The sequence below is a fragment of the Fusarium vanettenii genome (genome assembly GCF_000151355.1).
Source record: "Fusarium vanettenii 77-13-4 chromosome 3 genomic scaffold NECHAsca_2_chr3_3_0, whole genome shotgun sequence".
NCBI lineage: Eukaryota > Fungi > Ascomycota > Sordariomycetes > Hypocreales > Nectriaceae > Fusarium > Fusarium vanettenii.
Genome location: NW_003315880.1, coordinates 1,258,926 through 1,283,373, shown reverse-complemented (window position 1 = coordinate 1,283,373; position 24,448 = coordinate 1,258,926). Strand labels below are relative to the sequence as shown.

At 53.5% G+C, this 24,448-nt stretch overlaps 6 protein-coding genes across 6 annotated transcripts; 4 read left to right on the top strand and 2 right to left on the bottom strand.

The window, feature by feature from the left end:
* Positions 1–2,948: 2,948 nt before the first annotated feature.
* NECHADRAFT_67258 (uncharacterized protein) lies at positions 2,949–5,003 on the top strand (the record flags this gene model as incomplete). Its single annotated transcript, XM_003053015.1, has 3 exons — positions 2,949–3,240; positions 3,596–3,703; positions 3,897–5,003. The coding sequence occupies exons 2-3, from the start codon at positions 3,692–3,694 to the stop codon at positions 5,001–5,003; spliced, it is 1,119 nt and encodes a 372-aa protein (XP_003053061.1). The 5' UTR covers positions 2,949–3,240; positions 3,596–3,691.
* A 2,787-nt stretch (positions 5,004–7,790) lies between these two features.
* NECHADRAFT_103727 (uncharacterized protein) lies at positions 7,791–9,806 on the top strand (the record flags this gene model as incomplete). The annotated part of the gene is made up of 2 exons (XM_003053014.1): positions 7,791–7,930; positions 8,082–9,806. 2 exons carry the CDS (start codon positions 7,791–7,793, stop codon positions 9,370–9,372), a joined length of 1,431 nt encoding a protein of 476 aa, XP_003053060.1. The 3' UTR covers positions 9,373–9,806.
* Positions 9,807–9,823: 17 nt separating this feature from the next.
* On the bottom strand, positions 9,824–11,783 carry NECHADRAFT_59012 (uncharacterized protein). Its single transcript, XM_003052513.1, has 3 exons — positions 11,430–11,783; positions 10,722–11,373; positions 9,824–10,675 (listed from the first exon to the last, which is right to left on the bottom strand). The coding sequence occupies exons 1-3, from the start codon at positions 11,620–11,622 to the stop codon at positions 10,339–10,341; spliced, it is 1,182 nt and encodes a 393-aa protein (XP_003052559.1). The 5' UTR covers positions 11,623–11,783; the 3' UTR covers positions 9,824–10,338.
* A 5,756-nt stretch (positions 11,784–17,539) lies between these two features.
* NECHADRAFT_59008 (uncharacterized protein) lies at positions 17,540–21,352 on the top strand (the record flags this gene model as incomplete). Its single annotated transcript, XM_003053013.1, has 2 exons — positions 17,540–17,965; positions 18,029–21,352. 2 exons carry the CDS (start codon positions 17,540–17,542, stop codon positions 20,954–20,956), a joined length of 3,354 nt encoding a protein of 1,117 aa, XP_003053059.1. The 3' UTR covers positions 20,957–21,352.
* Positions 21,336–21,941, bottom strand: NECHADRAFT_77678 (uncharacterized protein; the record flags this gene model as incomplete). Its single annotated transcript, XM_003052512.1, has 1 exon — positions 21,336–21,941. One exon carries the CDS (start codon positions 21,939–21,941, stop codon positions 21,336–21,338), a length of 606 nt encoding a protein of 201 aa, XP_003052558.1.
* Positions 21,942–22,705: 764 nt separating this feature from the next.
* NECHADRAFT_59006 (uncharacterized protein) lies at positions 22,706–23,996 on the top strand. The gene is made up of 4 exons (XM_003053012.1): positions 22,706–23,017; positions 23,069–23,453; positions 23,503–23,598; positions 23,668–23,996. Exons 1-4 carry the CDS (start codon positions 22,793–22,795, stop codon positions 23,733–23,735), a joined length of 774 nt encoding a protein of 257 aa, XP_003053058.1. The 5' UTR covers positions 22,706–22,792; the 3' UTR covers positions 23,736–23,996.
* Positions 23,997–24,448: the final 452 nt, after the last annotated feature.

Here is a 24,448-nt window from a genome sequence, read left to right as displayed (position 1 = left end):
CCGGTTTGGAGTTCTGCTACGTACCGGATCTTGGGGGTCATGCGTGAAGCTTCAAAGCTTGCCTCCTGACTGCCTGAAATGGACAGCCTGGGGGTTGAAACGGCGGTGCATCTGGACAACTTGGTTCCGCTTTGACAGACTGAGCTGAGGGATGGTCTGGACTATTTGTTGTCCATGATGCACGAGCACGGAGTGCAGATGAGATGAGGCCAAATTAATGTTATATCACACGTACATATTAATAAATCAAAACTCCATCCATCCATCATCCATGCCTCGGATGACAGGTTACTTACCTGGACTGGGGTTACGCTGGCGGAGGAGCTTTGCTGTCCAAAAGCACCGAGTAGCGAGATGGTGATTGCCGCAAGGGGGAGGAGGGGAGCTCTATTTTCAGCTCATCAGCAGGAAATGCACTGCAAGCCATCCGAGACAGCGCACCATGCTGCATTTTCATTCCCTGGCGCACCATTCGCTGGATGGGCCGCCAGCTTGCTGGGATCTGTGCTGCTGTCACCCGTGTGGGAGAAGCATCTCGGCGGCGGGCTGAGACACGTTACACAGCCCAAGTTGGGTACCTCCCTGTTGGTGATGAGACTCGTACAGCTCCAGCTCCCAGCTTCCGTGCTGCGGCCGACCGAGCTTTGGGAAATCACATTTCATCAATGTGCAGTCCATCCGATGCAGACTAGACTTACCTTGGCTCTTTACGTGGTGCTACGGCATCAAGTCGTCGTGTCTTGTCTCTGTCTAGGCGGCACAAGGCATACGGCACGGCGCTACGGCTCTTCCTCGTGACCTTTCTGATGGATGCACGGAAACCTTGGAAGGGGGATTGAGCTTACTTCTGGCGCTGCCTGAACACACGCACACGCACGCCTTTTTTGCTAACTCACACGAAAAAGGAAACATGCTGATGATGATGGGACGTCGGTGAGGATTGGGGTCGGCTCCGAGGAGACCCCGGGCGGAACAGGCCGCTGGTTGATCTGTTGAACTAGCTTGAGGAATAGACGGTCATGCCGTAGAGTAAAAGAAGGGAGAGCATTGCGGAGGATATGTATCAGGACGGATCCGAACATGCTAATGCTGGGAGAAGGGGGCAAGATCCTCCATCACGAGACGAGGCCATTCATGCATCGTAGAAGCCCATCCCATCCCATGCCTTGCTTGCTTCCTTGGACCATGTTGTCTCTTACCGCCCAGCTCGCTTGCACCCCTCACCGGGAGGCTTAGCCGGCGCTGTACAATTCGTTCGTTTTTTGTAATCAGGCTTCCAAGGCAGTTGGAATAAGCAAACGACAGAGTACATAGTACGCGGAGCAAGAGGATTGGGCCACAGCCGATAGCTACCAGCAAACTGGATCTCGAGATTTGATGCCGCGGGCCCGCGCTGCGCCCTTGGCCGCGGCATGGCAGTAGCATCCATGACGGTGGTAATTTGACGGGACGACAAGCTACAAATCACATGGCCTGACTATCCCAAGGGCGTAGCAAGTCGTCAAGTTACGTAGTACATGAGATTCTGCACAACCTAAAACCAGGCTCCGTGGCTGCCGGTGGGAGCGAAGTTGGACGGCCGAGGATGGATGCTCATGTGTGCTCTGGACCACCGGAGCCCAGTGCTCGAACAAACGGGTTCAAGAGCGAGGCCCTATCCTATTGTCGGGAGGTCCGTGGACGAGGGGCAATTGTTCGCAATGTCAGTGAAGGGGTCCCGTCGATCCATCCGCGCCGACATCCATCCCACCCAAGGATCGTCAGTGGCTCCCCTCCTTCAAGGGCGAACCGTACGCGCTCAGTTGCTGTGCGGCGGTCTGGGTCGCCCGTCCGTCGGCTACCGACCCGGGTCCAGGGCAACCCCGTTCGTTGGACCTAGGACGACGATTGATGATTGATTGCCCCGAGCCGATTCCATCATGCCTGCCCGCTGCTCTGGGCTGGATCGGGGGACATTGGCTGGATTGAGGGTGATTCGGGAAGCGACATGTATGTCGCTGACGGACGAGCTACGTGGGCATCCATTTGCATGGCATGGCATCGTACAATATGTAGGTACGCATACATACATTGGCTGAGGACGCAAACGGCAGGGCGCAAACAGCTCACAGCGGTCGAATTCATCATGAAACACAAATTCAATCGCCTGTTGACATTCATGCACCTATTCCCACCTGCCGCAAGGAGGCTTCAAACTTGGGCTCCAGTTCTTTTTTAAATTCGGTCTCGCGCTTGGCTTGTGCCCATTGTTGCCTCATCTCCACTTTGGGCCGCATTCAGATCCGTCTGGGCATAGAAACCTGGGCAGAAGGAAAAAAAACCTAGGTCACCCCAGCCGCCCTTGAGTTTGACGGTGACCACTAAAGGGGCATTCTGATGTTGGGGGGCTTCGCGCCTACTGGACAAGCGCCCAGCGCGGACCCCCGTGAATCAGCTTCCAGGCTCCTCTCGAGACGCCCTAGGAGAACATCCATGGTGGACTGGAAGTCCAGGGCAAATGCACTGACCCGACAGTGAGTGACAGATGCTAGGTCGCCAAGGCCGACCTCACCCCCCAACCCGAGCGAGCCAGCCCAGCCTAGCCCAGCCTGGGCCAAGCATTGAATGGGCCTCAGGTGCTAGGGCGCCCGCGCGCCTTTTTTTCTTTCTTCTCCTGCTGTTCCCTGGCGCCGGGCACCTCAGCCTCTAGTTTCCGCTTCAAACAGAATTCCACTGGCCCCTTGAGTCCTAGGTCTTGGCCTTCCAATCCTTTGTGGTGCCGCTTCTTCGCACACGCGCACAGGCACCTCCCTCAGTAAATCAGTCACCTCAGTCAGTCGGGTTCGGGCTGGCTCTCTCCACTTTTCGCTCGCTCGCTCACTTCCTTCCCGCCCCCCTTCACTTGACTTCCCTTTCCCTTTTTCCCGCCCTCTGGCTTCCATTTTCTCTCCCCTTCCCTTCTTCCACCCCACGACGCCCTTCCGCCATCCTCCTTCCACCACCTACACCCACCTCCATCCGACGACGACGTCTACGCATTTTCGTCAGTCAAACCTCTTTTTCTTGACAGTAATTTGAGATTTTCTCTCTCTTTTCTGTTCACTCCAGCATTTTCCACGCATCGACTTTGCTGGTCAGCCATCCACCGAATTTTCCCACCTTCTCCGACGACTCTCGAGCCCCGGCTAGCCAACGCTCTCGCAGCACTCTAGAACTCTGAACGCGTTTGACCGCCCCCGGCATTCAACGCTCTGCTTGCAGGTACGTCAACGACATTTCGTTTTGATATTTGTTCTTCCCCTCTGCCTCTCGGCGTTTTTTTTGTTGAAGATTTTCTCAACAACCCAACCTACGACTCATGTCAACGCCTGTTTTACCACCTTGACCACCTGCTCGCCAATTTGGCCGCCTGTCTGACGACTCGCTCTTACGTCGAGTTACGTCGGGTTTGCCTTGTGGCGTTGCCCACCGCCCTTGTCAAGCCTGATTTACCCCCGACCCAGTTTTGCCCCTCCCTGCAAGCGTCGCCGCCATTTCCCCTTCCTATTCATTTCAGCCATCGTCCGCTTTTACTTTTTCTCTTCCGAATTCGACCCGGGCTGACTTTAAATCATAGCCACCGTAGGCTTGCAGATTAAGAAAAACTCTTCTCCTTACCATCTCTTCTGCTTGCTTCCATTCCCACGGGAACGGAGCACTCTCACAGACCAACATGACGACCATGGTACGCTCGCCACCGACAGATTCCCGACCTCTTCCAAATCGAGACAAGCTATGGATCGATGGCAACGCGAGTTCGGCAGCACGTGGAGCCATCTGCAGGTCTTGGATGAGGCCACCATTTTGCTTGTCGTGATCTAGCTTGTCTCGGTTGGAGGAAGTTGCTTGATGGAAATAGTTTTCTAACCTTGGCCCAGGATCTTCGTGTCGGTAACAAGTACCGCATCGGTCGAAAGATCGGTTCCGGTTCTTTCGGTGACATTTACCTGGGCACTAACATTATCTCCGGCGAGGAGATTGCTATCAAGCTCGAGTCCGTCAAGGCCAAGCACCCTCAGCTCGAGTACGAGGCCCGCGTCTACAAGTCTCTGGCTGGTGGTGTCGGCATTCCCTTTGTTCGCTGGTTCGGAACTGAGTGCGACTACAATGCCATGGTCCTCGACCTCCTCGGCCCCAGCTTGGAGGATCTCTTCAACTTCTGCAACCGAAAGTTCTCCCTCAAGACCGTTCTCCTTCTTGCCGACCAGCTCATCTCCCGAATCGAGTACATTCACGCCAAGTCCTTCATTCACCGAGATATCAAGCCCGACAACTTCCTCATGGGCATTGGCAAGCGTGGCAACCAGGTCAACGTTATCGACTTCGGTCTGGCCAAGAAGTACCGGGACCCCAAGACTCACTTCCACATTCCTTACAGAGAGAACAAGAACCTGACTGGTACTGCCCGTTATGCCTCTATCAACACTCACCTGGGTGTTGAGCAGTCCCGACGTGATGACATGGAGTCTCTTGGCTATGTCATGCTCTACTTCTGCCGCGGCTCCCTCCCCTGGCAAGGCCTTAAGGCTGCTACCAAGAAGCAGAAGTACGACCGCATCATGGAGAAGAAGATGACCACTCCCACCGAGGTCCTTTGCCGCGGCTTCCCCAACGAGTTCGCCATCTACCTCAACTACACTCGATCTCTCCGCTTCGATGACAAGCCCGACTACAGCTACCTCCGCAAGATCTTCCGTGATCTCTTTGTCCGTGAGGGATTCCAGTATGACTACGTCTTCGACTGGACCGTCTACAAGTACCAGAAGAATGCCCAGGCTATTGCCCAGGCTGCTGGTCAGGCCAACCCCGACGACGAGGAGAAGGCCCGCGCCAGCCGCACCAACGCGGCTACTGCTGGCCAGTCGGCTGCCAAGCCCAACGCCATCCCCAGCACTCGCCGCAAGATGCTCGAGCGGGGCGCTGGCGCTGGCGGCGTCGATACTCCCGACACCAACCGTGCCATTGGTGGAAGCGACAGGATGTGAGTGACAAGCTAAGCCCATCTCAGTTTCAAGTTCCTTGTAAGGAATCATTTTCCTTCGTGCGTGTAGTGTGTTTTTGTACCGCTGGCCGAAGGGAGATTTGCTGACAACTATGGCTGACTCAGTGGACGATAAACAGGCTTCGCTCAGCTTCGAAGGGAGCGGGATATGCCTCGGGCAGCTATCGACCGAAATGATTGCTAACCCCGACTACTCCTCTCTTTTGGGATCCTCTCTTATGGCGACCGACACTGGCGACATGAACCCGACATCGACATCCGGATGCAAGACTTTGAGAAGCTGGATGGTCCTCAGCTGGCCACCATCCTGCTAGATGATCGCTGTCGATTGTTGGGGCGCGGTTCGATCACGCCTATTTCCTACGCATTTGCTCTATCTTGTTCTTCGACGCATCTTTGGGGATTTACGACTTTACGCATGGCTCGGGTGGCTTTTTATGGTGCGAGTGTTTCACATTGGACTGACCTCTATGATCAGTCCTCTGGGAACCTCGACGCCGTGAAGGGCAACCTGAACGGCATGTCCGGTACTCCTCTCGTCTAGGTGTACCAGACCTGTGGGTTCGTGGTTGGTCTTGTTTTCAGGACAACCTCGCTCCTCGGAATGCCGGATACCAGGCCGACTGCACAAGAGTCGCCCAGGGAGCCGAATGTGGGCCAACAGTCTTTGCTCCAGCCCATCATTCCGTCGTTGCGATACAGCTGCGACCTCGCTCAGCAGGCATCTCCTACGTCTTTTTTCCTTCGATTCTTAATTATTGTACGGGCGCATCTTTATTCCTTTTCAGTTGGCTCTCGAGCGCCGGAGGCAGCTTCTGGGGAGGTAATGGGGAGATGAACGCAAGGGGACGAGTTTTTGGTGGTGGCTGTTCTCGAGAGTGGACCATGGTAGCAAAGCCGGTCAAAGTCGTATCACGGCTCTGGAGCGAGCAGCTAAGAATGGCCCGAGGAGGTGTTGGCAAAGAGGCAGAGGGAGACATCACAACAACCGGTCAAAGAGTCAAGGTCAGCCCCGGTCTCTAGCTGTCTCGGCCACACGGATGGAATTGGGGGAGTGTTCGGTCATACGGTCAAGCTTGAGTCTGGCTGCGGAAGGCTTGGAGGCTGGTGCGACTCCTCCTCGTCAAACTCGTGGAATAGGACGGACCAAGGGCAGAATCGTGGTGACACGGCCTGGCTGGCGATGGGATGGACGAAGACGCTGGGGTACACGGCTGGCATGTCAGCCATCCGATCGCTGGGTGATGCACTGAACCATTCCATCTGCACCCATTCATTCATTCGTTTCTTGATTGCACATTAGGTAGTCTACAATTCAGTCTGTTTTTCATTGGCAAACCAAGTCTGCTTGCATGTGATTACTGTGCGTCCTGATGGATCCTTTCTGGTGTAACAGGGTAGGTGCTGCTGAGGCTATAAGGCGGACTGGGGCCTTGTCGCTTTAGCGTTGGTAGATGCATATCGTGTATGCGTCTAGGCTGAGGCAGACGTCGAGGCTCTCTGGTACAGAATCAGGCTGAAGACGCGGAGAGGAGAAATGAAATGCCATGGCGGTAAGCGAACTCGAGAAATGGAATCATGCGAGACATTGGAATTTGGGTCGCGGGGTTTTGGCGGCACAGCCTCTGGTGGGCGCGTGAGCATCGATGATGGCATGAGGGCATTGGTCACACGTGGTGGAGCGGAGCACCTCACGAGCCTCTCCTTTAGGCCCAGCCAGCGGGGGATGGAGGGGTTTATGGAGTTTTAGCAGAGGTCGAGATGACAGGACCACATCGAGCCTTGTCTAGCGCCGGCGCTGAATGATGAGTAGAGGAGAGTCGCAAGGTGGTCGTCGGCGGTGGCTTAGCTTATTCACGCAACTGTATGTCTAGGTTGAGGCTGTACTGAGCTCCTCCCTGACGATTACCCATATATAAGTGGGAGGGAGAGAAAGAGCCAGCAAGCTGAAGGCCCAACCAAGTGAGGAGTCGCTACCTGACCTCGCCACCTGCTCGCTGTTCGCCCTTCGCATCTCTCCTCACATCCTCGTCGTTGTCAATTGTGGCGTGTTGCGCACCCGGTAGAGGTACTGTAGTTGGTTAAGACGGACGTCAGCACTTCCCACGGCTTGTGCAGCTGCCGCGCGCTCGGGAGGAAGCTAGGTTGGAAGCCGAGGTCGGAAGGAAAGTGCGAGGAGGAAAAGAAGACAACTCACTTGAGGAAAGAAGGTACCTGCAGGAAAAGATAAAAGCCACTGCTTGGGAAGGTACAGGAGGTAACATTAACGGCAACTACGATCTATCCCATCGAGAAGGAAGGCACGGGATCACACCCTCTCTCATCTCAACTTTATCGCTCTCGACTCGAGTCATCCATCTTCTTCTTAGACCACACACCAACAAGTCCAACACAGACACGGGACACAGACACACCCACAAAACAAAGCCCGGACGAACTCGACGGTGATCGACAAACCAAATACCAACCCCACATTTCCCTTGCATTCGTTGCAGCCCGTTCCAGATCCCCGATCCCACTCTTGGTGCGCTTCTGCACCAGCCTCGTGCGCCCTTCTTTCTCTAGGCTTGGCGGACCCTTGCTCTTCTCTCTCTCTTGTCTGCGGCCTAGGACCGACCAGGACCCAAAACTTTCAACCTCTTTTGCAACCTGCCTGCTTTGCTCTCCCACCTCCAGTCATTGTTGTCCGGTTGTCATGGGCGCATCGACTTCGGATTCTACATCATCTTTACCTGTTGTACCCGCCGTCTCCTCCAACTCCTCCCCCACGATGACGCCTCCTTCTTCGCTCGACCTGCTTTACCTGACTTTCAACTGCGCAAAGAACCTCCTCGATGTCCCCGTCTTTGCAGCCCACGTGCAGACCGCTCTAAGCCAAAATGCTACGACCCTGCCCGACATAGTTGTCCTGTAAGCCGTCGACCCCTCGTCCCTCAACCCGCCAACCATGATTCTGTCCCAGCGGGCAGACATCAAGTCGCGAGACGGTTGGCTCCTGACCTATTGTGCAGGGGTATTTGCCCACTGGAGAACGCAGTGCTGATTCTTGTGCTGCTTGTAGTTCTCTCCAGGAGCTGGCACCTCTGGCTTATTGCTTTATCGGCGGCTATTTCCTGAACCCATACCTGGTGCGATACGAAGAGGCTGTCAATACGGCTGCGAGACGACATCTTCATGACGGCAGCCCGAGTTCTAATGGCACGGTTACGCCCACCAAGCCTTACACCCTCCTCCGAGCGAACAACGTCGGCTACACCGCCATCCTCCTATTTGCTCGCGATCCCTCACGGCTTAAGAACATCCAAGAGGCGGAGGTCGGGTTTGGAGCCGCCGAGATGGGAAATAAGGGCGCTGTTGGCTTGCGCATGCTATACGAAGCCGACGGTGGCTCATCTACAGAGCTGACGTTTGTCGCCACGCATCTCGCGGCCATGGAGTGGAACCTGCCCCGGCGCAATGCCAATTGGGCTGCCATCATGAGGGGTATGGCCTTTGAGAACCCCGAGGAGGTTGTCAAGAGCTTCAAAACTTCGGTTACCCCATCTCCAGCTTCAACTCCGCCTGCTGAGGAGCCACCTGAGCGTGTACGCCTCCTCGACGAGCAGCACCACGAGCAGCACTCGCGGCTCCAGCAGCAGCTGCACAACATCTCGGTATTCAAGCCTTCATCCCATCTTTTTGTCGCAGGCGACCTCAACTATCGCATCTCTACCACTTCCCCACCCCCCGATGCCGCATTCCCGAGCCTCAACCCGGATTCGGAGAACTACTACCCAGACTTCTTCCGTCTCGATCAGCTCACACGCGAGCGTATCGCTGGTCGTACGCTACATGGCCTGTCGGAGCACGAAGTGCGCTTCCCACCCACGTACAAGTACGACGTGCTACCACCAAAGCCTGGAACTCAGGAACCGGAGCTTGATGTGCCTTGGCGTTTCGCAGTGCACCGCTACCCCAGCTGGACTGACCGAATCCTGTTCCTCGAAGTGCCTTCTTGGCTCCAGGGCAAGACTAGCGAGGTGCCCAAGCTCAATGTCCGTGCCTACGACTGTCTTCCGGTCTTACGCATGAGCGATCACCGCCCCGTCTTCTTACGGGTTGACGTGCCCCTCATCTCACCAAGCGATCTCGCCCCGCCATCGGGTCTAGACCCTGACACGAGCAGAGACCCTCGTGCCCGGCTCCCCATCGAGATAGACCCGGAGGCCTGGGAGCGCCGTGCAGCTGCACGTCGCAAGGAGGTGATGGCGGGCTGGAGCATGTTCCTCTGGAGCACCAAGCAGGGCGCCTATATCCTGGCTGCCGTCCTTGTCTTCGGTGCCAGTGCGTACTGGCTGTACCACTCACTCTAGAGCAACTCAGGCCTTTGCCTCCATTTTCAGTCAAGCAGAACCTTTGAAAGGGCGTTTGGTTGCTTTGAGATTCCGAATCATGTGTTTATGCCCAAAGATGGTGATGGGCAAGTCAATCTGCCATTGCTATACACGTCTCACATATATATATATGAGCTCCATTCCCCGATGGAATTGGTGGACGAGCATTTCCCTCTCTTTCTTTCCTTTCAATGACGACATGTTTAGATAGACCCATGGGAGCAGGCGAACCGGTCATGCATCATACAGATACCTACATACATTAGTTTCTTTCATTGCGTGGAACAGGAACAGGAACAGGGGGACTTGGGGGCGGCGAGTCAGTGCATGGGATGGGATGGGACGAGGAGATGAATCATGTTTAACAAGACCATTATTAGATGCTGTTCAGTTTAATAAGCTCATGGCATATCATGTGATGAAATGTGTTGTTCATTCCGGGGCGGCATGGCCACCCCATTCACTCTCATTCATAACTTGACTCATCCCGTTGGGAGAGAAGATAAGAGTACAAGAAGACCAGAAACCCCCAAAAGTGTGAGTGAGTAAAACAAGGCAAAAAGCGCCGTCGGGGATATGATGGGCTATCAGTTCCCGATTCTTGATTAAACGCCATTCTCCAGTCACCTCATGATGAAAAGCGCAAGAGGAAGAGTAAAAAAAAAAAGGATGATTGAGAGCCAGGCTCAATTCGCTATGGACATATCGTTCCCTCTTGATAAGTTCGTATCCGGACGCTACTGAGGGTGTTATTCATTTAAATGCTTAATGGGCGCTCTTTGGGCGCTATTCTCGCTGCTGGCGAGAGTGGTCTGTTCAGTTTGGTGGTGTTGATAATTGATGGATGGGTGGATCGGATGGTGTGTTTGTATAGTATGATGTAGTGAGCCGTTTTCGGTCGGCTCACTTTGCTCCTCTGGCATGACGCAACAGGTACCGCGGCGATTAAAAGTCGGCAAAGTATGGGTCGTACTTTGCCGCCATGTCGCCGCCGTAGGGCTCCCGCGAGCCGTCGTCCTCTGGGTACACGTCAAAGCACTGGGCGTCACCGGGATAGCGCACGGGGGGTTGTATCGGACCCTTGTGGCGGCGGTTAAGCATGTCGTCCCAGTTCGTCTCGCGGAAGAAGGGGTGCGCCTTTACGCGGGCTGCGCCGCCGCTGATGTTACCGAGACGACGGGAACGATCGACGGTGCAGAAGGCGCGTATTATGTCTTTGGCGTCTTCCGAGAGTGGCGGGTCTTGAGGGAAGACGACGGGTTTTTCCAAGATTCTGCAAAGGCTGTCAGTCATAGTTTGCGCAGAGTTGGTACGTAGAGTCGACTCACTGCTTGTAAATCTCAATGGGGTTCTGATGCCAAAATGGAGGGTATCCCGTTAAGAACTCGTATATTAGAATACCCAGAGCCCACCAGTCAACTGCGCCTGTGTGACCTTTGTTCTGAATGACCTCGGGGGCCAGGTATTCGGGGGTTCCGCAGAGGGTGTAGGTCTCGACGGGCCGATTGTCTTCGCGGTGACCGAGGCGCTTGGCAAAGCCGAAATCGACGAGTTTGATGTGGCCATCCTGATCCAGGAGGAGGTTCTCCGGTTTGAGGTCGCGGTAGGCGATACCGCCTTGCTGCTCATGGAGATACTCTAGTACGAGGACTATCTCGGCGGCGTAGAAGCGGGCGACGGGTTCGTCGAAGCGGCGCAACTTGCGCAAGTATGTAAATAGCTCGCCGCCGGGAACGTAGTCGAGGAGCATGTAGAGGGAATCGTGGTCTGAGAAGGAGGCGATCAACTGGGTGATGAAGGGATGACCCGCGACGTCGGCGAGGATGGCGCGCTCATGACGGACATGATCGACCTGCTTAAGGCGGATGACTTCAGGTTTCCGTAGGATCTTGAGGGCGTAGACTTCGGGGTTGAGCTGGTGATCGAGGGGTATATGGGCGCTGGCTGCTGGACGGACAAGACAGACTCGGGCAAAGGTTCCTTGATGTCAAGTTAGAGAGATATGCTCGAATTGATAGATACAAGGCAATGCGAACCTGTGCCTAACGTGCGCACTCGTCGAAAGTCGCGAAGTTGGAACTTGCGGGTTGGCGGTAGTGGAGAGACGCCGCCGGCGACATCTTGGGACCCCGCGCTGGCGTCTGCGGCGTCGTGGGGATGCGGCGGCGCAGGGATGCCCGAGGAGGACGGCAGGCCGCCGGCATGCGAAGGCGCAACGGTAGCAGCCATGATATGCGACTCGACTCGAATGGGGAGAAGGCGGGGAGGGGAGACGAGAGATGGGAGGAGCGGTTTAGAAGATGGTGTCGATGTTTCAGGCAAAGGCCATAGTCTCGTCTATTCGGGGGAATCGGGTCTCGCTTGACCGAGGGGAAAGATTCGGGTTTGGCGATGAGGGGGAGCAAAGAGAGGATTTCGACCGTGGGGGTTCTTGTTGTTGTCGCCGCCGCCGCCGTGTTGTTGTTACTTGCTGGTGGTGTCGGGTGTGTGTGTGTGTGTGTGCGCTGTCACGCGGCCAATTGGGCCCGTTCTAGAGCAGGCCTCAACGAGTATCGGTTGGAGATATGGGGCTAAATGGGGTCGACAGGGGAAGCGACGGGCGAGAGGAGTAGAGCGAGGTTGAAAATGAAATAGGAGGCGAAAGAGATCAGGTCAATGTTAATGTTTGAAGGAGGCGGCGGAGGGGGGAAAAGAGTGGAAAAAAGGGACGGCGAAATACGGGAAGCAAGATGATTGATGATGACCAGGAGGTGGGATAGGATGGGATGGGATAGGATAGGATGGGATGGGATAGGATAGGAACGGCTAGTTAGGCTAGACCTGACTAGAAACACCAAGCCAACTTGAGAGAAGCAGGTGCCTTACGTAGCCCGGCCTGCCAACGAGAAAGTATTCCTGAATAGGAAAAGACGGGCTTGAAACGGTGAGAGAGGAAGGACGGGCGGTCGGCAGGCGGCCGACAATAGAACAACACCAACAGGAGGGCATGGACAAGTGGATTTGAATCTTGGGACAAGGACATGGCAAAGGACGAGGACAAGAGAGCCAGAGGAGGGGTTATGACGCAAGTTGTGGTCTATGCGAGAGCGAGACCAGGGTATCGTTGACTTTGACCACTACATACAGTACACACATGGATCTCAATACTACAATGCCATCGGCATGGCATGGGGTCCTTGCCCATACACCACCACCACTTCCCGTACCTTATCTCTACCAACCCGACCCATGATATTGGGATACAAGTTCCATTTGCGTCATGTGACGATGAATACAGACCTGTACATAGGTACATCTCGTCTGACAGCTCGAGATCCCAGATCCCGGTTTCTCGAAAAAACCCCACGTAATTCTCGCATCCATCGAAAAGACGGCAAACGATCGATCGCGGCATTTCCGGCCGAGAAGGAAAGCCTACCTTGTGCTGTGCTACTGTACATGTGTACAGGGCACGTGAGAAGTATGTAACCAAGGGCGGAAAATGACCGAGCCGGCCGTGTAAGTGAGCTCGGATGAAATGAAATGACTCGAGGTGAGTGGCTCGCTTCTAGAAGTGACGATTCGTGCTGGTGCCGTTTGCGAAAAACAGCTTGGATTTAGAGTTTTGCTTTGGGACTAATTTTGGACGACATTGGTGATGGCCTCATTGTGGCTCTGTACACTCAATGATGGTGAGCAAGCTCGGGGCGACAGGATCATGTCCTTTACGCTTCTTCGTACCTCTTCTGACGGCCGCTGGGCCCGACCAATATCCCCATCACTTTGAATGAAGGACAAAATACAATACGTAAGCCTACCCTAGGTACCCCAAGAAAGGATCATCTAGTAGTTTCCATGGATTCCCAACCACGGGCGTACAGTTCATTTGTGATCCAGTTGATTCTCCCCAAAAAAGCCTGAGGCATAGAAACTTGGACATTATAGTTTGCCAACTGTATATCCAAATCACATGCTGCAATTGAGTTTTAGAAGATTCCCCGATATGCGAGTGAGCATCAAGGTTCCACGGTCACGGTCTCTGTTATCAAGGGGCTGAGCGAAGCCAATCCGTGAACACGACAACCCAGCAACTCTACAGTATTGAGGGGACAGGGGCGAGCTGTTGACAGTTATTGACAGGTATCTGCCAATAGCAGGAGCCAATGCCCGAACAAGAGGCGTCTACTGACCAAAGATGTGTCTTCTCAGGGGAATGGTAGTCAATTCCTCTCAAACAGGGCTGTTCCCATGATTGATCAATCGCCGAAAAGCATCTTTTCCTGCCATCATGAAAGGGAGCGAGTAAGCAGTAGGATCTGAAGCAGAACTCTACAGTCCCCAACGAAGGGTTAATCAAGTCCTCTCCGATGTCGAGATCCTCGACTGAATGCAACAGATAGATTCATGCCACACCATCTAGGTCCATATACTTTCTGCCCGGAAACTCTAAAACTATATCTCATCCCCTCAAACCCATTTGCACAACTTGCCTTGGTAACCTTGCCCAACAAGCATCTTGACAGCCACGGGGAATAGCATGTTTTAGTTCGTGACGGGACTTTCTCAGCCAGCCAGATGTAACGAGTGCCCCGTCGGCAAATGAGGAGATTTTCTTGAGTCTGATCCGTCACGCTGGGACTGCTGTCACTCTGCCTTGAGGACAGGACAGTTGGCCGTCATCTCTGACAACCTCCGAACAGCCCTCAGGCAGGGGAATGAAAGGCCAATGACCCCAGACATATACAGTTTTCGGTTGATCCATCGTATTCACTTTGCTTTTCCTGTAGCAAAATCTGATGATAGAATTCTCAATCACGCATGTTGCTTTCTCTCAGTTTCCAGGCAGTCATAGATTAGGAGGCAGCCTACACAACAATGAGAAGCTTTCTAAGGCAGTCCTGTTCATTCAAGTCGTTTGTCTTTCCTCTATTCCATCCGCGGGGTTTGGATGTTGAGTGTATCCTTGAGTGTGACAATTGACTGGGTCAGAGCCACTGTCAACTCAGCCGATAGGGTAACACTGTATCCAAGTCAATGCTTTGAACGAATTGATCAAATTAACCCAGAGCACTCCAGGATGGCATTCTTGTCCAAAATCCCAGTGATTGAGAGCTGTGGTCTGTCCCAAGGGCCGTTCTAGAAGAGTGGTCAGGGAAACGTCCCTAGAGAACCGCGCAAATGCTCATATGTTTCCCCTGATGTCTACGTGAAGGCCCAAAAGTAAGTATTTAGGAGTAAGGATAGTAGAATGAATCATTCGTCTAAGTTTCATCATCTCGAATCCCAACAAAGCTACTCCTCCTCACGATCATGAGGAGGCGGCCTCCTTACCTCCCAAGTTCCCCTTTACAAGAAGAATCTGTTGAGATCAGCCAGGCTTCCTCTCGCCCATAAATACTCCCCCATCTCCTCAGATTTAATTCTGCACATCACTCAGCCTGATTTTCGTCCAAAAAATGCCCCGGCACCTAAAATGCGCAGATTTATTTGTGCAGAATTAATTTGTTGAGATCAGCCAGATATCTTTTTCGTCCATAAATACCCTCCCTCCCCAAACTCTCGCACCAGAGATCAGCCTTTCGTTTACTTATACCCCTCCGATTTCCCTCTCTTCTGGTTTTTGCTCTCTTTTCTCTTCCCTCTTTCATCATCACATACACGCACGCTTTCACCAGCCAGACAACACCCTTGCTATTAGCAGACAGTCAGTTGCTTGCTTACACCCTTCTTTCTACTCATATTTTGAGATTCAACAACCTCTTCATCAGCATAGTGATAGTCTTGCTTTACGCGGACTCACAGTTGCTTGGTTTCTCTCTTTTCTTCACTCTTCTTTACTCAACAACTTCTTCTTTGGCCAGGTGGCAGTCTTGCTTTACGCAGACAGTTACTTGTGCGTTCAGCTCTCTTTACACACTTCTGCATTCAGCAAATTCTTCAGCAATCTCTCAAAATGGGCAAGTTCCGTGGATTCTTCCGTGGGCTCTTCTGTTGCTGCCTCTTTGTCAACAACGTCAACAAGGCGAAGAAGCAAGCCAAGGCTTCTCGCCCAGTTCAGACATGGCATGCAACCAGAGTCAACCCTACAGCAAGTGTACCCAGCAATGTCCGCAGGAGATCCTCTCTTCGGAGAGCATCATGTTCATCTATCCGGAGTGTGTCTTCTCTTGCGAGGAGATCATCAACCAGCTCTCGTCATGGAGACTGTTCTTCTGGTCGCTCTTCTACTCGCCAATCTCCTGGACAACACTCCTCTGGACAACATTCTTCTGAACATCAATCTTCTACTGGACATCACTCTTCTTCTTCTGGACATCACTCTTCTTCTACTGGACATCACTCTTCTTCTTCTGGACACCACTCTTCTGCTGGACGCCACTCTTCTGGAAATCAGTCTTCTGGTCAGCACTCTTCTACTCGCCAACCTTCTGGACATCAGCCCTCTGGCAATTACTCTTCTGGTCGTCAGTCCTCTGGTCAGCAATATACTGCTCGGCAATCTGCTACTCAGCACACTACTATTCAGCACACTACTATTCAGCACTCTACTGGTCAGCACTCTTCTACACACCAATCTTCTGGACATCAGTCCTCTGGCTATCACTCTTATGGTCGTCAATCTTCAAGACGTCAGTCTTCTGGACATTACTCTTCGGAAAACCAGTCTTTTGGTCAACAATATTCTACTCGCCAATCTTCTGGTCAGCACTCTTTTGGTCATCAGTCTTCTCATGTCAAGCCTCTGGCGCCTTTTCAAACTGGCTCAGAGCGCAGAAGACCTGTCTATCAGCCAACTCGACCTGGACTGCAACCCAAGAAGCCAGCGATCAAGCTAGCCCAGCAGCCACTGAAGCTAGCTTCACAGACATTGGGGCAGCAGACCGGTGACCAAAGACATGTCAGATTTGCCAGTGTTCAGTCCAACACCAAGGATTGCAATACTGCACTATACAATGACAAACGTCCAACCCCTACAAAGGCACCTGAGTATGATCAATTCAGGCGGTGGGATAAGGTTGCACTTCCACCCTACCGCACTGAAACTCGGTTCCATGAGCGAAAGCTTTCTGGGGAGAGCCCTTGGGCTCAGGGTGAGGCTACTCATATGAAAACCATTGGGGAGAGACGGACGGACAGCCGCAGCATGTCCAGTGATGTCTTCTACCCCAGTCGCGATTGGTAGACTCAGATGGGTGTATACTTTACTCGACTCAAAGACAAGCTAGTCTTGTCATATACAAAAAGGGGATGTGGTGATGTAAGAGGCCGGGGATGATGCCTCGAGGGGATGGGGCAGGTTGTGATGGCACTTGGGTTAATAGCGAGGGAGCATTTCTGATTGAATTGGGCATTGTTGGGTGTTGTGCTCTTTTGCACGTCTGTTGGTCTTCATGTGGTTAATAATTGGCCTGGCATTGGTCTGGCGTTGTTTGTATTGCTTTGGCACCATTGATTTGGGATTGGCTGGAAGCCTTGTTTGGTGTTGTAGAGAATAGCGTATCACCACCATAGAAGTGGTTGAATTCAGCATCTGATTGCTTTACAAGTATAGCGTGTTGCTTCTTTGTGAACTTGTCAAGTAATTGATCTAATTCGGATCACTTATTCAATCATTCATGCAAATACAGTGTCGAGAAGCATTTACCAAGAACAAGATATTGAAGCTATTCACAACGTCAACAAAGTAGAGTTCCCCTGCTGTTGCTGTGGTGTTGGCTCAGCACAGCCACTCCCCACCAGCCACTCCCACCCATATTTGCGCCTCAGCTGACGCTGACGGTATCCATCAACAAGGCTCACTAACAGCGGCTCTTGCCTAGTGGAGGAATGCCCTGTGATGCCCCCCGCGACCCTGGCTCGCGGACCTGACGCAGCTCCAACCTCCAACCTACCTCCGTCTCCCATCCTCTACCTCACTACCTCCATCCTTCAGCCTCTTCAACCCCAGACTCCTTTACTAAGACCCCGGTTCAATATACAACATCTGTCTTCTCTTTCCTGCCCGGTCTTCGTTTCTGAATAGCTTCGCTTCCTTCTTCACGCTCCTTGTCCTTCTTCCGCTCGTTCCTCCTCCGCTTCACCCGTCGAGTCCTATCGCCTCCTCTCCGCCCTTGGCTCGACCGCATCCTCTCCCTCCCCTCCCCGTCATGCGCCGTTGACCGAAGCCATGTTTTCCAACCTGACCAACATCGTCCAAAAAGCCCAGCAGCTCATCGATCCTACCCAGGGGCTCAATCTGTCCAGCTCCGACCGCAATCCCTCCAAGTCGTCCCTTTTCCAGAGTCAATTCCGCCTCCCCTCCTCCCAGACACCCCTCTACGAGATCAACGCCGAGCTTACTATCCCACCTTCCAACATTACCCAAGGCGATAAGGACCACGATCGAGGATGGCACTATGCTGGAAAGCTGCACTTGTCAGAGCACTACATGTGCTTCTCGACAACCCCCACTAGCTTCCTCCAATCTGCCAGCACATCAACTTCAACCGCTTTCACCGGTCAGACCCACGGCGGAGGCCCCAGCGGCAACGGCTTTAGCTTTCCCCTGTGCGCCATCCGGAGAGTTGAGCGTCTAAACAGCCAGAACTTCCAGGTATGCACAGTACAGCCCTGTGGCAGCGCCCGGTTGATTTCTAACAACTTGCTCTTGATATAGTTTGCGCTGGCCATCACGACTTGGAATGGCCTCCTAAGCGAAACTTCCAAAGAATCCAAGAACAACAAGGATGCTCGGGAACAGCGCATCACGATCCATCTTGCCGGCACCAGGCAAGCCTGCGAGCGCTTCTGCGACGGTCTCAAAAAGGGCCTCCGGGCAGGGGTTGGCAACGTGGCTAAGTTGCGACGAGTCGTCGCCGAGTGCTACTCTGAGCATCTCCTGAGAACCGAAGACAAGAAGAACGTTTCTCCACCGGATGCAGGCCTGGGAATGGTCTTTAGATATCCTGGCGACCCAAAGAAGCTTCGTGATAGGGCCAAGATGCGCCTCTGGGCCGAATACCTACGCGACAACGGCAGAAACTTTACATTAATCCGCCAGCCCACCTTCCACAAGCTCATCCGAGTTGGCTTGCCCAACCGGCTCAGGGGTGAGGTCTGGGAGCTCACCTCGGGCTCCATCTACCTACGGCTAGAGAACCCTAGCCTATATACTGATACGCTGTCCAAGTTCGAGGGCCAGGAGTCGCTCGCTATCGACGAAATCGAAAAGGACCTTAACCGCAGTCTTCCGGAGTACCCCGGCTTCCAGAGCGAAGATGGTATCGGCCGCTTACGTCGGGTGCTAACAGCATACAGCTGGGTTAACGCCGACGTCGGATACTGTCAAGCCATGAACATTGTCGTGGCCGCCCTGCTCATTTACATGTCCGAGGCACAGGCCTTCTTTCTCCTCTCTGCGCTCTGCGACAGACTTGTCCCCGGCTACTATTCCACAACTATGTACGGCACTCTGCTCGATCAGAAGGTGTTTGAATCCTTGGTCGAGAGAACCATGCCCATTCTCTGGGAGCATCTCGTCAAAAGCGATGTTCAGCTATCGGTTGTGTCGCTCCCCTGGTTCTTGTCGCTCTACATCAACTCGATGCCGCTTGTTTTCGCCTTCCGTGTTCTGGACGTGTTCTTTGTCGAGGGGCCAAAGGTCTTGTTCCAGGTCGGATTGGCCATCTTGCGCATCAACGGCGAAGAGCTTCTGGATGCCGCAGATGACGGCGCATTCATCTCGGTGCTCAAGTCGTATTTTGCCCGGCTGGACGAATCGGCTCACCCCAAGTCGGAGAACCCCAAGCTACGGGCTGTGACGCGATTCCAGGAGCTCATGGTCGTGGCTTTTAAGGAGTTTGCGGGCATCACACACAGTAGCATAACGGAGCTGCGCCTCAAGAACAAGGACGCCGTCCTCAATAACATTGAGAACTTCGCCAAAAGGACAGCCATTCGCAACTTGGGTCCCGACAGCAAGTTGCTGAGTACAGATGAGCTCGGGTCGCTTTATGACCGGTTCTACAACATCCTGTATGATCGCCAACAACGAGATCACATCATTCAACAGGAAAAGATCCGGCGAGCAAGGGCCAGCAGGGTACGCGCCTCGGAGTTATTTACCACTCATCACGACGAAGTAGAGAAGGGACGTGTTGGCTTGGGTCCAAGCACGAGTTTGATGGACTATGATGCATTCCGCGAGTTCCTTGCTAGTATGTCGAAATGGGCCATCTCCGACTCACCCAGTTCAGCGAGACATAGCAACCACGAGGACCGCCATGGCATGTTTAACAGCGCACGACGGCCGTCTGATATGTCGCCTTGGGGCACAGGCCCTGAACCAGCCAGCCACGAGTTTCTCGAGCGGCTATTCAGGAAGTGGGATGTAGATGGCACCTCGGCTCTGACTCTCCAGAACGTTGTCACGGGCCTGGCGCAGATCAAAGGGAAGCGTGACATCATGGGCACTATCACGTACTTTTTCGAACTCTACGACGACGATCAGGATGGCAAGGTGGATCGCGAGGGTATCCTGCGGATATCTGAGGCTTTGCTCTTTCTTTCTCGCCGTGGCCTTGAAGGCACACTAAGTCCCAGTTCCTCCAGCATCTTGGAAAGTGACGCAGCAAGCGCGCACGAGTCCCAGACTAGCTTGCCCCATGGGGTTTCGCATAACGAGCGATTCCTAGGGAGCGTGAGTGCCTTTATCCGGCGCTGCTTCGAGTATGCCGACCCGGCCAGTGGGCAGAACGAGGAGGCGCTAGTCACGCCAGTGGATGAAAAAGCCAACGACGATGCCTTTGCGATCGGGGACGATGATGACGGCGAGGATCTTCTGGGTCTTGAATCACCGACCGGAACGCCCACAAAAGCCAAGAGGCCTAGTCTTTCAGCAGAGAGTTCCCTGGACGCACCTAGTGGTGCAGACTCGGCGTCGCGACGTAGGGTATCGCAGGCAAAGTCGGAAGCTGCCAATGTGGCCCTGGATCCTGCGCATCCTCTACACCTCACACTGCCTACCTTTAGGATGGTTGTTCTCGCTGACGAGTTGCTGGAACAATTCTTTGAGTCATCGTTCCCTGCATCTTTCCACATCATCGAAGGACTGCCAAGCTCTGTGTCATCCACGCCGTCTCTTACAACATTTTCCAGTCTTGGTTTCGGTGCCAGACCTCCGGTTCCTCCCCCGGCTGGTCCTCCAGGAGCGGGACGTGGTCTCCGTGGTGTTCTTGACAACATTGTCACGGATGGAATGCGAGTCGCAACTGAGGTTCGAAGACGCATGGAAGAGGCTCAGAAGGAACTCGAGAAGAACGCACTGCCTGGTCAACGGCAAGATGATGAGGACGACGACGATGACGATCTCGGCGTTGAAGTGGGCGTGAGGAAGGGACCTGCAGGTACCAGCGCAGATATAGAACGACGGTCAGTGAGGAGCTCAGACAGGGATCTATTAGACGGGGCAGATGCGGAGGCTGGGGAGTCGGCCAAGGCGCAGGGCTCACAGAGCTTGCTGGATGCTGATCCAAGTGAAGGGCGGCCACGGGCTGGTACCGCGACCTCAACGGGAGGGTCAGCTGTGGTTGAATTTGAGGGATAAGGAAGGCCATTGAGTGAGCCGGTATGGAAGATGGTGTGTCATGTAACAGCCGACTTTGTAAAGCAGGGAACGAATGTAGATTTCGATGGCGTTGCTCTCATGCCTGGTGCGTATGAGTCAAGGTCACATATTGGAACGACGGATGAGGAGGGCAATGAATCTCGATGGCAAGGTTAATGGCGCAAGGTGAATATGGTACTGGGCACGAGTACCCGGTAGACGGCAAGGTAAGGGAGGTATTGATATTGATGTGGACATGGATGTTGGATGATATGGTCTGAGTTATTCTCCTTTTCCTGGCGGCTTTGAGTTGATTGATGCTTGACCCCTTGATATCTCCTGGTGTATAGGTACTCAGTCAGGTATAAGGGTTAAGCTATCAGATTCCATAACCCGAGTTCCTCATGTCAGCCAAGACCTTGTCTATGACCTGGCCATTCGACTTGAATGCCATCATGGCCGCTGCCTCGGACGCATCAACCCATTCCAACTTTAGATGCTCCTCCCATGCCTCTCCCGTTCCTACGTCTGGTGTGGCTGTGGAATCTGCCTTGGCGGCAAACCAAAAGACCATCTTGAACGCTCCCGTGTACACGCACGGATAAACGCAGACGGAAGACACCTCGCAGTTGAGCAGGCCGTCGGTGACATCAGGGTTTGTTCCGATAGCAAACGAGCCGAGCATATCCTGTGTCGGCGTCGCGCGCGTGGCTACCTTGAGCGGCAGAGCGGTCACACTCAGGCCCGTCTCCTCATACGTCTCCCGTAAAGCGGCCGCGAGGAGGTCTTCATCGATGTTCTTGCGGCCCTTGGGGAGGTGGTATGTGTTGCTGGATGTGTCGCGAAGGAGGGCAATCTTGTGTGTGGCCGGGTCGACCGGGACGGTACCACATGAGATTAGGATGTGCTGAGAGGGAAAGAAGTTTTGATTGGTTTTTAGGAAGGCAGATTTGTCGGCGGATGGGTTTGCTTCACATGCGGCCATGGTGTTTGATGGTTATAGTCGCAGTAGACGAGGAGTTACCCGAGAGTTGAGCACAAGGGATATTAGATACTAATGGATCTATGTAACTTGAATTGCAATATCGTAAAGTTGCACTTCAACTAAGCTATCACGCTATTGCTTTGTGTTGAATGAGATATGTCCTGGAGCTAATCATGCAGCATGGCATCGGCGAGGAGTCATTCACTCACCCTACATCTCCAACCCAAAAGACAAACCTCAAAAACCGTTTCCAGCCAGGATGACCTGTCACCGAGCACAAGTCAGTGATGCGCAAGCAATTGCATCATCTGGTGCATCGTGAAACACACTCTGGAATCTACCCGGGAAGGCGCTGGAATGATGGCTGGCCGTTGTGTCGGCATGTGCATGTGTACATGTTGGAGTTGGGATTGTAGACGACACGCGGCAGTGGTTTTTTACTGTCTCACACCGGCTAGTTGACAAGGTGGAACAAGTCTCGGTCGGCACCTGGGAGATGAGGGTCTTGAAGATGTCTGTTTAGTAGGAGTGTTTGGGAATGAGAGTGGTGCTAAAGCGCCTTGCGACTATACTTGTTCAGATTTGAGAGTTGTCTATACAGCTTACGACTCATTAGAGTCTAGTAGCCTTGATATCATCTTGGCATAGTAGTCTATGAGCCAGAGAGACGGCGAATGGCGTGACGATAGTCCATATGCACAAGCCCCGCCATCACGATCCATTACATCACCGAAGCCATTGAACAGCATTACCCTAGATAACAACCATTTCCCTCAATTCCAGAACTACACACTCACTTGATCATCACTCGACCTAGGAACTGTGGAATTTTAATCAAGAAACATCAAGCCATGTCATCAATTCTCATTGTAGGAGCTACCCGGGGCCTGGGAGCCAGTCTTGTCAAGCAATACGCCAAAGCCGGCAACACGGTCCATGGCACTACGAGATCGTCAGAAGGCCCCCAAGGGTTTCCTGAGCAGGTCAAATGGATCACCGACATTGATCTCACACTCCCCAACGTGGGTGACAACCTCGCCAACCTCCTAGACGCTTCTCAACCCCTGGATTCAGTGGTAAGTTGATCAATGCAACAACAGATAAGAGACCCTGACAAACAAGCAAAGATCATCACGGCTGGGCACTTCTCGACCGAGGACTTCAGCACGGACAAGGGACCCAACTGGGAAGAAGAGCAACTCATGTACACGACCAGCTCCGTCGCGCCCGTGTTTGTCGTGCACCGGCTCGTGCACAAGGGCTTGCTCGGCCGGGGCTCCAAGGTGGTGCTCGTGTCGTCCGAGGCCGGGAGCATCGCTTTGCGGCACCCGAGCGAGGGCGGCGGCAACTACGCGCACCATGCCAGCAAGGCCGCCCTCAACATGGTGGGTAAGCTGTTGAGCCTGGATCTGCGGGAGCAGGGTGTCATTGTGAGCATCGTCCATCCGGGCTTTATGCGGACCGACATGACCAAGGGTGTCGGGTACGACAAGTACTGGGAGGATGGCGGAGGTGAGCTTTGTCTAACCAAACATGAAGCATCAAGCTGATTGCATCGCAGCCGTGACACCAGATGAAGCCGCGGCAAGTCTCATCGAGTGGACGGACAAGCTGGACATTAGCAAGACGGGAGAGTATTGGGCTCCGCGAGGATCGAGTAAGTTTTAGATGAAGACTCCGCCCCGGAGGGAGTCTACGTGGAGACGATGCTAACAGAGCCCGACAGGAGACATTGGGACTGCCGAGGCGGTCCTGGGGAAGGACTTGGCTACACCACTCAAGCTGCCCTGGTGATCGGACATGTCGTCATTTTAGGATAGATGCCAATAAAGAAGGAAGCTGCGTGTGGGGAAAAGAGTCTGGAAATTAGTAGTAATTTCTGGTAGCGACTCGCCCAGATGAAGCTATCGTATCCTTATCCTTTGTTGTTGTTGGGGGGCGAGAGACGGCACTCAAAGAGTGTGGGGTTGTGAGATCCAGGGTCCTTCTGTGCATGACTAGACTAGTTAAAAGTAGGAAGCAAGCAGAGCACGCCACGATGCTGCATTCAAAAGGACGGCGCTAGCAGTGTAATTCAATTTAAATTCATAACTGATTTATTTATCCCGGGACGCGGGTCGCGCGTGTCAGTCAATAAGGAAAGGCCCCTAATCTGATTATGATCGGCCACACCCGGCGATGGTGATGCATGTCTGGACGAAGAGGACAGTGGGACGACAAAGAGGAAGCCCACTGTGCATGCCGAGTCTGTTACCCTGTTTGTTGTGCCCGTCCTGTCTTCTTTGCTGAGAAGGATTCACTTGACTTGCAAGGGGAAAAAAGACAAAGACCCCAGCACGGGAAATTGCCGTCAACGTTGCACAAGGGCGAACCTGGGATGCAGGCATGGCGGATGAGGAGCTGTTAGTTCTCTTCCAGATGACCCGTTGCATGGCACGTGGCCTATTACTCCCCCCTTCCCTGGCCAACAATCAAGGTCAACACGCCAGCCAAGTCTGGAGAGGATA